The following is a 12,422-nucleotide window of genomic DNA, read 5'->3' on the forward strand; positions in this document are numbered from 1 at the left end:
AAAGAAGGAGCCTTAAAATGCTCCTTTTACCTAAGGGGACCTTCATTCACCTCTTGCTATTTGCAATGATACAGCCCCTGCCCCCAATGGAATTCCTTATTCAATTATTATTATTACTACTACTACTACTACTACTTGGTAAGCTACAACCCTAGCTGGAAAAGCTGAATGCTATAAGACTGATGGCTCCAACAGGGAAAATAGCCAAATGAGGATAGGAAATTAGGAAAATACAAGAGAAGTTATTAACAATTAAAGTAAAATATTTTAAGAACAGTAATAACATTAAAATAAATCTCTCATATGTTAACTATGAAAAACTTAAAAAAAAAAAAAAAAAAAAAAACGAGGAAGAGAATGAGATAGAATAGTGTGCCCGAATGTACCCTCAAGCAAGAGAAAACTACCCCCTAGACAGTGAAAGCCCATGGTACAGAGGCTATGGCACTATCCAAGACCAGAGAACAATGGTTTGATTGTGGAGTGTTCTTCTCCTAGAAAAGCTGCTTACCATAGCTAAAGAGTATCTTCTACCCTTACCAAGAGGAACGTAGCCACAGAACAATTACATTGCAGCAGTTAAACCCTTGAGCGAGGAAAAATTATTTGGTAATCTCAGTGTTGACAGGTATATGAGGACAGAGTAGAATATGTAAAGAATAGGCCAGACTATTCAGTGTATGAATAGGGAAAAGGAAAATGAGCAGTAACCAGAGAGAATGGTCCAATGTAGTACTGTGTTGCCAGTCAAAGGACCCAATAACTCTTTAGTGGTAGTATCTCTACAGGTGGCTGATGCCCTGGCCAACCTACTACCTACTAATAAAGCTTATTTATTTGAAAAAAGTATTAACAGAATATGGCATGATCATAATTATCTAAGTGTTTAGGAACTAGCCATTATTTTAGCCTTTTTAAAACCCAGTAAGGATAAGCTTTTAGCAGCATACTATCGACCCATTGCATTGACATCTTGCTATGTTAAGATCATGAAGAAGATGGTCAATGCAAGACTGTTGTGGTATCTGGAGAAGAAAATATTTTTATCAGCTATCCAGTGCAGTTTTAGAAAAATGCACTCGAATGATGTGTTGGTACGACTTGAGTCCTATACAGTATTTGTGAAGCCTTTGCTTCTATACAGTACCATGTAACAATCTTTTTTTTTTTTTTACCTTGAAAAGGCATATAATGCTGCATGAAAATATTGTATACTTAAAACCCTTCATAATTTTGGATTTAGGGGGAGAGCTACCATTGTTCATTCGAGCAAGTTAGGTAGGTGAAATTATGTCTGAGAGGAAATTATTATTATTATTATTATTATTATTATTATTATTATTATTAGCCAAGATACAACCCTAGTTGGAAAAGCAAGATGTTATAAGCCCAATGGCTCCAATAGGGAAAAATAGTCGGTGAGGAAAGGGAATAAGGAAATAAAAATGATGAGAACAAATTAACAATAAATCATTCTAAAAACTATAACAACGTCAAAACATATGTCATATATAAACTATTAACAATATCAAAACAGATATGTCAGGAAGAAAGGGTTGCCTAGGGTAACTTGCTGAGTGCAATCCTATTCGTATTAGCCATAAATGCTATATCCTCTGTCATTCCGCAAGAAATCCTTTCAACACTCTTTCTAGGTGATCTCTCCACATCACTTCTTGGAGCTAGAATGGCAATGGTCGAGAGAAAATTGCAACTCAACTGACATTTTTCATTGGTCTGATATGAATGGATTTAAATTTTCAACAAGCAAAACTGTTAATTTCTGTTGTATGTGGGAAGTACATCCAGACCCAGATTTACATCAAAGGCCAATGGATCCCATGTGTAAGTGAAACTAGATTTTTAGAATTGATTTATGACTCCAGGCTGGCATGGGTTCTTCATTTGAGTAATTTAAAATTCTCTGGCACCCGGCCATTGATGGTCCTCATTTGAAAGCCTTAAAAGTAAAATGTCTTGGGACTGAATCTTTTAAAGGTTTTGTCCGATGGAGAGGGGGGGAGGCAGACCACAAACTATTTCAAAGTTGCGCAAGACTTTCATCTTTTTTTTTTTTAAATTAGTAAAGGCTGTGAAATATACTCCTCAGAAACCTCAAGATGATTGAAGAGTTTAATTCCATACACCATACTGGTATCAGATTGGCCACAGGAGCTTTTAGAACTTCCCCTAACTTCACCGAAGGTCTTCTATTGTTCAGTGTTGGTTTAGGTTGCAAGGACTTCTTGATTCTTTAGCCTTTCAGACTGCAAACCTTGTAAGGCTTTGGAGTTATTTTGAGTTGCACCAAAAATCTCCTCAACATTTTGGGTTTCGGGTAAAAAAATTAATAAACATTTTGATATAGATAGAAATAAAGAGCTTCCATTTAGGATATCATCAACTCCTCAATGGAAATTACCAGAGATATCTTTTTGTAAATATTTTGTTATAAAAAGAATATGACTAACTTAGAAGCCAAGTATCATTTTATGGAACATGTAAAGAACATAGGAAATCTGATACTGACATTGCATTTGGAGTATATAGTAGTGCCTTTAATTGTAGGTGTGCTTTCTCCCTCTTATCTCTGATATTTACTGCCCAACTATATGGCATACTAATCGATATTGAAAAAATAGCTTTAAAAGTAGAGGGCAATTTTACAATTTCCAGTGGTGAAAGAAATGTCCTAAAAGCTTTAGAAGTTTTCAATTCCAATAACCCGTTAGTATTAAAGGTGTTAAATTGGCTCATTATTATTGGGCTAAGAGGTATAAATCTCAATTTTGTTGGGTTCCAGCATATGCAGGTGTGCGTCTGGAAATGAGAAGGCAGATTTATTGGCAAAGAATGCTACATCTGAATTGCTACAAAAAGGTATCCTATCCTCTGTAATGAGAGTTTGATTTTTAATAATTGACAACAGCGTTGGGATAACTTGAATATAAGACGAGAAAAATGATGAATATATCTCTTTGGTGATGTAACATGATGCCCCAAAAATGGGAGGCTACTCAATGTCTTCTTGTCATTGGTCACACTCGGTTGACACACAAGTTTTTGATGACTGGGCAACACCAGACATATATCGGTGACTGTTTGGTACCCCTGACAGTGATGTATTTGTTGATCAAATGCCCCACTTCTAGCACCTTAAGAAATAGATATCTATTTGAGGCTCGAAGTGAAGATGGGAGGTTCATCCTTGCTAAGATTCTTGGGTAGGATGTGTTATACAATGCTAGTGGTATTTTTAGATTTATTTCACAAGTAAGTCTTCTGAAAGCTACTTAACCTTTATAAGGATGCCATTTCATCTAAACCATTTTCTGCTGTCTCTCTGCCTCATTTTATCATATTTTCATTTAGATTCTCTAACATAAAACCACTCACTATAAGTATTATTCATACCTAACCACCTTTCATCTATACTAATACATTTATCTTTCATACTCACTCCTATATTTACACGCTTGTTAAGCATATTTTGATTCCCATCTACAGGTATACCTATATATTTTGCGTATTTTTAAATAGAGAATGCAGAAATATAGGACTGAAAATCGATATGAATAAATCTGGGATAATGTTCAGTGAAAATGCTGAGAAACAAACAAGTTTTATGGAGAAACCTCTAGAGATTGTTAATGAATATACATACTTGGGACACACTGTGTTTTCCCAGGACACGGGAATGAAATAAAAATGATAAGCATGGGATGGAGAGTTTTGGTAAACAAAATTAGATTATGATAAGTACAGGTCTCTTTCTCTCAAAAGAAAAGTATTCAATTGGATGGTCCTATCAGTATTAAACTTATGCAACAGAAACTTGGAGCCTTACTAAAACCTCAGAACATAAGGTAGTTACGACTCAAAGGGCTAGGGAAAGAATAATGTTGGGGATAACAGTAAGAGACAGAAAAGGAGCATCATGGATATAATAGCAAAATAAGTAGAGGATAATCTAACAGCATGTGAGAAAAAAATAGACATGGGCCTAACATATAATGAGAATAATAGATAATAGATGGATATTAAGAATAACAGAGTAGGTCCCTAGATATTGCAAAATAAGCAGGGGAAGGAAGAGAAGATAATGGATGGGTGAACGAAGAAAGTTTGCGGGTGTGTACTGTTTCAAAATGATTGGTTTCTTAAAACCTGGAATGAGCACCTCAAACATGTCTCCCCTCTTGCCTTAGGAATAGTATACCGTTACAAAATTATTGGTTTCTTAAAACCTGTAATGAGCACCTCAGACATATGTCTCTTGAGAAACCAAAGTTTATGAACATAATTGAATATCATCCATTTTTAAGACAGTTCAACTTCCGTAATGTTGTCTGTTTAATGTTACCCCATTAAAGAATTAGTCTTTTTGGCCAGCGGTAGGAAAAGTTTGAAATTGTGATTGAAGGATTTGGTGAGATTCATTTTTTGGGTGTGATTACAAAAAGCTTGATTACCTGGGACTTGATACATACTTTCATTTATAATGAAGTACATAATAATTTACATCATTGTATGAACTTTATATACTCTTTTTCTAATCTAGAGATTTCTGTTTTTAACTGCAAGAAATTACGTTTTGGAAAAGTTTTCGTTCATGAAATTTTTCCGCTCAACTAATGCCATGTTTTAAATTATATCTAAAATATTGTTATATACCCCTTTGAATTTTGCTGCCGTCCTTTTGTCTGAGCATCACTCAAAGCAAAGAATTGCTATAAAGAGTTTTTGACTAAGAAGTATCCTGGTCCATAGAATTGTGAAAAGCTGGCTAGTCTTGAAAGGAAATTTTGATATTTAAATCTATTCCTTGTAATATATTGGATCTAATCCTTTATGGAATCTCAAGACTTGTGTTGAACCATCAAATAACAATAGGTTAAGCATTTAAATGGATACATAGTTTTGTCAGCAATTGTAATTCAATATTTATACTGAAAATTAAAACTACTTTGAATATTTTTCATTGCATGAAATTTATCACTAGTAGAATGAAACATTCAGACAGTATTTGCTGTTTTATTGATTTTTTCTCTTTCATCCCCAGAAAAAAGAAGCATGGAACCACAGTTATTGGAAATTAATTTCAACTCTGATTGCAAGCGAGCATGTGAATATTACCCCGAGTTCTTCAATGATGTGTTTTCTGTCATGTTTTTAGATGAACTTGAAGGGCATAATGTGACTGTTCTTCAATAAATCTTAAGTATGCCTAAATTTGTTTTTATCAGTTTGCTGGTATTCAAGCTTATTTGTCAGGTATTAATGATTTTAATATTTTACCCTGTATATTTTGAATTGTTGATTTTTCATAAGATTAAATTATGATGTTGCATTTGTCCTTTCAATTCCCTAATTTATTGTATTTCAAGAGGTAGTTCAGCATTTTCTTAGCAGTTGCAAATTAAGATTCTTCTTACTTTTACTTTTGTTATAAGTACTATCATATTACAGTGGAACCTTTGGGATAAATCTCATCCGATCTCAAACAAAGCGGTGTGTGTTCAATATTTTGTGGAGTAATGGCCCGCTCAGACAAAAGTTTGTGAATGTTATTTTCTTGTAGACTTTTTTTCATGTTAAAGTTATATAGTGGAGCCAATGAACAGGATAGAAATGGAGTTGCCATAGTCTTGTCTGGAGAATTGAAGAACTCTGTGATAGAAATACGAAGAAGGAATAGCCGTATCATCAGAATGAAAATATGCTATGGAGGAGGAATGTTCAATATTATCAGTGCTTATGCACAAGTTGGTTGCACACAAGAAGAGAAGAGCAACTTCGGGAGTGAAATGGATGGAGTTATGTAGGATGTGGAAAAGAGAGAGAAATAGTTGTAGTCAGGGCAGATTTGAGTGGCCATTTGGGAAGCGAAAATGACGTGATTGGACGTGCGCTTGGGGTTCATGGAATCAGGAAGAAAAATACAGGAGAAAACCTAGTTATCTTTGCTGTCTTTTGACATGACAATAGTAAACACATTCTTAAGAAGAAAATGGAGCACTCGATAACGTATAAGAGTGATGGCAGAAACTTCCAAATTGACTATTTCCTTTATAAAAGCCTACAACTGGTGGAAGTTAAAAACTGTAAATTTATCCTTGGTAACCATGTAACCTCCAACACAGACTATTATGTAATGACCTGAAGCTTAAAAGAGAAAGGAAAACTAACACTAAAGGGGAGAGGAAAATTAAATTTTACAAATTAAAGAGAGAGGGAAATAAGCAGAGAGAATTAAAAAGGAAGATCTTGTGGAAAATGGACTTGAAACAAACTGTTTAGGAATGGTGGGCTCAGCTCAATGCAGCAGTTATGAAAAAGCATGGGAAAAAAGTTCTAGGCAAGACATCTAGTATTGTGTGGGAGGAAAAAGAGAGCTAGTGGTGGGATGAATACATGGAGAAAGCAGTGAAAGCGAAGGAGGGAGGCAAAGAAGAGATGGGAAGAATCACAGCTACAGGAGGAGAGAGATAGATTTTCTAGAGAAAAATAAGGAGGTGAAGACGGTAGTAATCCATGCTAAGGCTAGGGCATATGACGAGGAATAAGATACGAACAAAGGTAGGAATGAATAAAATTATCAAATTTTCAAAAGCAAAAAAATAATAGTACAAATGATATTACAAACATTAAGCAAATGAAAGATCAAGATGGTATAGTACTTAGAAAATAAGAAGACATCTTGAACCTATGGAGAGAGTGCTTCAAGCAGCTTCCAAATGAAGAAAATGAAAGACTAGTAAGAGAAGACAGACAGCCAAACCTGGGCATGGTAATGGAGTTTTCTAGACATGAGGTAGTAAGTGTACTGAAAAAGATCAAGAATGGTAAGGCAACAGGACCAGACTTGATCCCTGTGGAAGCATGGAAAGCATTAGGAGATGAAGGGGATGTTCAAGAGTGCAGTAACTACAGAGGTATCAAACTGGCGGAACAGGTCGATTTGGCGCCGACTCTTTGGCGCTGATGATTTGGCCCCGCCATTTTGGCGATAGACAGTTTGGCACTCATTGTTTTGGCGATGAGCTGTTTTGGCGCCAAGAAACAAACTTAAGGACCATCCGCAAATTTGTGTCTCGTTTAGTGATCACCTCATTACACCAAAGGCTCGTCTGATTTGAGAATTGTATTATTAAACCAGTTATTACGATATTCAAGTCTTGTTTAGTTATCATATAATTTTACCAGTGTCTCGTTTAGTGATCATCTCATTACACCAAAGGCTTGTCTGATTTGAGAATTGTAATAGTAAACTAGTTGTTACGATATTCAAGTCTTTTTTATATTGGAACATGCTTTTCTTTAGTTTCTTGTACAGTCCATACCTTAAATGGCTGAAAAATTCTTAAGTAATAGAGGCAAGCCAACATTTTCACACAACGGATGTATGTGTTTGACAAATGTAGCAAAAACAATCCTTCTCTCAAGTTTTGGAGGTGTGAATCAAAAAATGAGTGTAAAGGGCGTATTCATACTAAGAACCAGGAAGCAGTGAAAGAAGTAAATGGACATTCACACGGTGCGTCAGCAGTAAATGTGGAAGTTGCTGAAATTAAAACAAGCGTAAAACGTAAAGCAGAGGAAACTTTTGGAATGCCGTCATCAGTTGTTAATGTTTGCATTGGAAATAGCTCTCAAGCTGCTCTGGCAGCATTGCTCACTTCAGATGCCATGAAAAAAATTGTACGACGAAAGCGAAATCAAATGTATTCTGCGCCTGCAAACCCTCTCAGTTTAAGGGAATTAGTAATACCGGACGAGTACAAACTTTACCTTACGCACGGTGGTCAATTTGAAGACTTTTGGCTTGGAGATAGCAGAGATGAACATGACAGAATTGTAATATTTGGTAGAAAGACCTGGGTAAATATTTTACGTGACTCTGATGTGGGTACGTCGATGACACGTTTAAGATGTCTCCTCCATTATTTGCACAGGTTTACGTAATTATGGCAAGGAAGCATGAAGGAGTTTCCCTATACTATACGCCCTATTACCGAATAAGCGTCAAACAACATATGTGAAAATGTTTCGAATGATAACTGAGATGTCTGCAGAGTTGCAACAAAAGGGCATTTATTGTGACTATGAACAAGCAGCTTTTTCTGCAATGACAGAATGTTTTCCGGATGTGGAGTTGAAAGGCTGCTTCTTCCATTTTGCACATAATATTCATAAGCACCTGAAACAACTTGGACTCCAACATTCTCAGTAAAAGCCGAAATTATCGTTGCTTTATCTTTTGTACCTATTTCTCACATGGATGTTTACATCGATGCTTTGGCGCAAAATTTATCTGATGAACTCCAGCTGTTAATGAACTGTTATTTTTGACCCATTTAGCGCCAAAACAGCGGCGCCAAAACGTACTGGACTCTCAAACTGGTGTCCCACAACATGACATTGTTAAGGATGATGGAGACAGAAAAAGAGAAAAGGTAGAAATAGGAAAAGAGCAAATGGTATTTATGAAAAGAAGTAGAAGCACAGGTGATATATTTTGAATGAGGTAACGGAAAGCTAAGGGATTTACATATGGTATTCATGGACATTGAAAAGGCTTATGACTTGAGTTCTGAGAGAAGTATGATGGAGGTGTCTGAGGAAGGTGATGGTCTCAGAAAAGAATGTGCAGCTGATCCAAGAGATACTGTATATCAAGAGGTGTATACCAGAGTGAGGAGCAATGTTGGAGTGACAGAGGGATTTGAGGTGGGTCAGTACTTAATCCATTCATTTTCAATACAGTGATAGATGTTATGACTGAAGAAGTCGGAGAGGCAGTACCATGGAACATATTGTACGCAGTGTTGATTTCCTTTGGTAGAAATATAAAACTCCAGAAACTGTGTGCTGTGCTTTATTCCTACTCCTTTAGAATATCTATTTCACTTATGTACAGTTTTATAGTAATAGTAAATAAAAGATGAATATCATTTTAGTAATATTACAATAAATTGGTTATTTACAGTAGAGTAGTTAGGTTGTTTTCAGATAACAGCACTGTATGTATACAAACAACTAAACAAGTAGTTACCATAAACATTCCCGTTTCTTTGGGTTTTGACAAAAAATAAGAAAACTAAACAAGATGATTCAACATAGAATAAGGAACAAGTAAGATACATTATCAACAATAAAATGTAAAACCAATAGCTTATTCGCCCTTCATCTTTTCTTGCAGACGAGCTGATCTTCTTGGCAATTTACACTTGTCGCAAATAGGAGGATAGCTTGTTTGTTCACCATTAACGTTGGTTTCCCTCTATTTATTAGTTTCTTCGATTTCTGGTATTGCTAATGAATCATCTATAGTTGGACGGATATGAATTCTATTTCTTCTATGAATTCTTCCTTCATTTCCTTCAATTATATAGGATCAGTTTCCTTGTGCATGGTTAATGAGCCCTTTTTCCCAACCCTTCTTGTCGGGAATTTGATAATATACAAGTTGCCCCTCGTTTAATGTTGTCATGTCTCTTGCAGTTGTATCATAATATTTCTTTGTGGATTCTCTCCGGGTTTCCCTCTTCTGAGAAACTGGACTGTCACTGTTCATAATTTCAGGAATCATCGAGTGTAATTTACGTCCGAACATCATCTGAGCTGGATTGAGGTTAGAGTCTTGACGTTGTATATTTCTCAACGCCAAATACTGATCTTTTTCATCATATCTTTAACCATTTTATCTGCTGCTTCAGCCTTCCCATTTCCATGAGGATGTCCCGGAGACAACATCATTCCACTCTTTAACAAAAACTTTAAACTGAAACGAGATGAATTGTGGTCCTCCATCGGACACTAATTGTGTAGGAATACCGTATCTAGCACACATCTTTTTGATTATCGCTATCACATTTTTTGAAGTTGTTGACGTTAGAAACTCTACTTCAGTGAATGAGGAATAATAATCAACGATGACTAAATAATTTCTCCCAGCAATCTCAAACAAATCTACTACCATTTTATTCCAGGGTCTGCCTCCGTCATCAACATACACCAACGATTCTTTCTAGTTTCAAGGTTTATACTGTTGGCAAATGTCACATGAATTGACCATTTTCTTTATTTCTTTCGACATCCCAGGCCAAAATATTGCATCTCTTGCTCGTCGCATCATGCTATCATAACCAAGATGAGCTGCATGGTTTCGTTTTGATTGAGTTTTGCAGTTTTCTAGGAATCAGTATACGAGTTCTCTTTAGAATGATGCCGTCTTGGTAACCCACTGAATCTTTAAAATCGAAGTAAGGCTTTAATACTTCAGGAATTTTGTCTTTGCAATCAGGCCATCCTTCCTTGATTACAGACAATAATTCTTGCAGCTCTTCGTCGTTCGTGCTGGCGTCTCTTACTAACTTTAAAATTGAATCGTGGCAATTTTTCAGCGAATATCATTCTTACTAGTGTGTCCCTATTTTCCTCTTTGGGGCAGGCCCTGCTAAGGGTATCAGCTAACAATAAGCTTTTTCTACTTTTGTACTGATATTCAACATCGTACCAGTTCAACCTTATCATTAAAACCTGTAAACGCATTGAAGCTTGACTTAATGGCTTTTCGAGAATTGAGGCAACAGGCTTATGGTCATTATGAACAATAACACGTTGCCCAAAAGTATACTGGTCAAATCACTCTAAACCAAAAACCACAGTAAGAAATTCCTTTTCAATTTGAGTCCAGTTATGTTCGTTTCTAGCTAAGGTCCTTGATGAGTATTCTATTGGACCCCCCTCCTGCATAATGACTGCTCCAATACCATCCTTTCTGCTGTCCACCTGTAATGCAAGCTCCTTACTCTGATTAAAATAAACTATAACTGGTGTATGGGTGGCCTTTTCTTTGATCACTGAGAAAGCACGAGTACACTCATCATTCCATTCAAACTTTGCATTCTTTCTTGTCAGTTCTTGGATAGGTTCTAAATCCTCAGCCAGATTGGGTAAAAACCTTGATAGATATTACACCAATCCACAAAACCTCCGAATTCCAGAAATATCGGTAGGAGCAGGCATGTTTTTAATGGCCTTTACCTTATTTTCATCAACCGTCATATCGGATGATGTTAAACTCCAGAAACTGCATGCTGTGCTTTATTCCTATTCCTTTAGAATATCTATATAAACTGACTAACTTATTTACAGTTTTATAGGTATTGTAAACAAAAGATAAATATCATATGAGTAATATTACAATAGATTGGTTATTTACAGTAAAGTAGTTAGGTTGTTTTCAGATAACAGTACTGTATGTACACAATTAACTAAACAATTTGTCACCATAAACATGCAGATGATATCGTTTTGTGTGCTAAGAGAAGGGAAGACCTGGAAATTAAGCTCGAAAGATGGAGAGGAGCACCGGAGGACAGAGGAATGAGAATAAGCAGGACCAAGACAGAATACATGTGTTCCACCAATGAGGGCGAGGGTAGAAAAAGTAGTAGGTTGAGTGGACAGGAAATAGAGTAGACAAGTTTTATGCAGGCAGGCTGAAACAACTGGAGATCTGCCCATGGATTTATTTGTGACCAGAGAGTACCACTAAGACTGAAGGGAAAATTCCACAAGAAGGTCATAAGAAAAGCAATTTACTGTTGTACAGAGGCAGCAAACCTAAGGAAAACGGATGAGAAAAAAGATGGATGTAGCAGAAATGAAAATGCTAAGGTGGATGTCTGGAGTGACAAGAAAAGATAGAATTAGGAATGACTACATCAGAGGAACCATAAAGGTTTGAAAATATCAAAGAAAGTTCAGAAGGAAGATTGAGATGGTATGGACATCTACTGAGGAGAGGAGGAGGATCATTTGGGGAGGCATACTATGGAAATCGAAGTTCAAGGTAGAAGAAGAAGGGGAAGACCAAGAAGATGGAAGGACTGTGTACGGGAGGACTTGAGAGAGAAGAGAATTAATAAAGCAGTAGTGTAGAATAGAAATAGTTAGAAAAGGCAACCCCATATAGAAATGGGAATAGCTGAAGAAGACAATAAAGTTTTTGTGTTTTCCTAATTATTAATACATAATTTTGGCTATGAAGGTTATTAGTAGTGATAAGTCATATAGAAATGACTGTTGATACAGGTAGTGAGGCGCCTAGCCTGATACATCAAATTTAAGGAAATATGTGACATACACAGTGAAAGGCATGAAGAGAGTGCCTGTTCAAACAAAGAAATCTCTAAGAATTCTATTAGGGAGTTCAAAGGGCTTGTGAGGCCAAGGGCTTTATTCCTGAACAAGTTTTTTATTGTGATGAAATGGACTTCTTTTGGAAACAGATGCCAAAGAGGACCTACATCACCCTGGTGGAGAAAGCCGTCCTGGAACATAGGCCTATGAATTATAGATATACTGTATCTGTTATGTCGGAACGCATGAGAGGAATACTCTAATATTTTGAA

The 12,422-nt window shown here is 36.2% G+C and overlaps 1 protein-coding gene across 2 annotated transcripts in view; it reads left to right on the top strand.

Moving 5' to 3' along the window:
- The window catches only part of TTLL12 (Tubulin tyrosine ligase-like 12), a 799,864-nt gene extending 794,514 nt beyond the window's left edge, over positions 1–5,350 (top strand). For both annotated transcript variants that reach the window (XM_068380043.1, XM_068380041.1), the window contains one exon: positions 5,063–5,350. In XM_068380043.1, coding sequence (XP_068236144.1) covers positions 5,063–5,214 — 152 coding nt within the window. In that variant the 3' untranslated portion in view covers positions 5,215–5,350. The remainder of the gene's footprint in view (positions 1–5,062) is intronic.
- The last annotated feature ends 7,072 nt before the right edge of the window (positions 5,351–12,422 follow it).

The sequence above is a fragment of the Palaemon carinicauda genome, chromosome 9 (genome assembly GCF_036898095.1).
Source record: "Palaemon carinicauda isolate YSFRI2023 chromosome 9, ASM3689809v2, whole genome shotgun sequence".
Taxonomy (NCBI): Eukaryota; Metazoa; Arthropoda; class Malacostraca; order Decapoda; family Palaemonidae; genus Palaemon; species Palaemon carinicauda.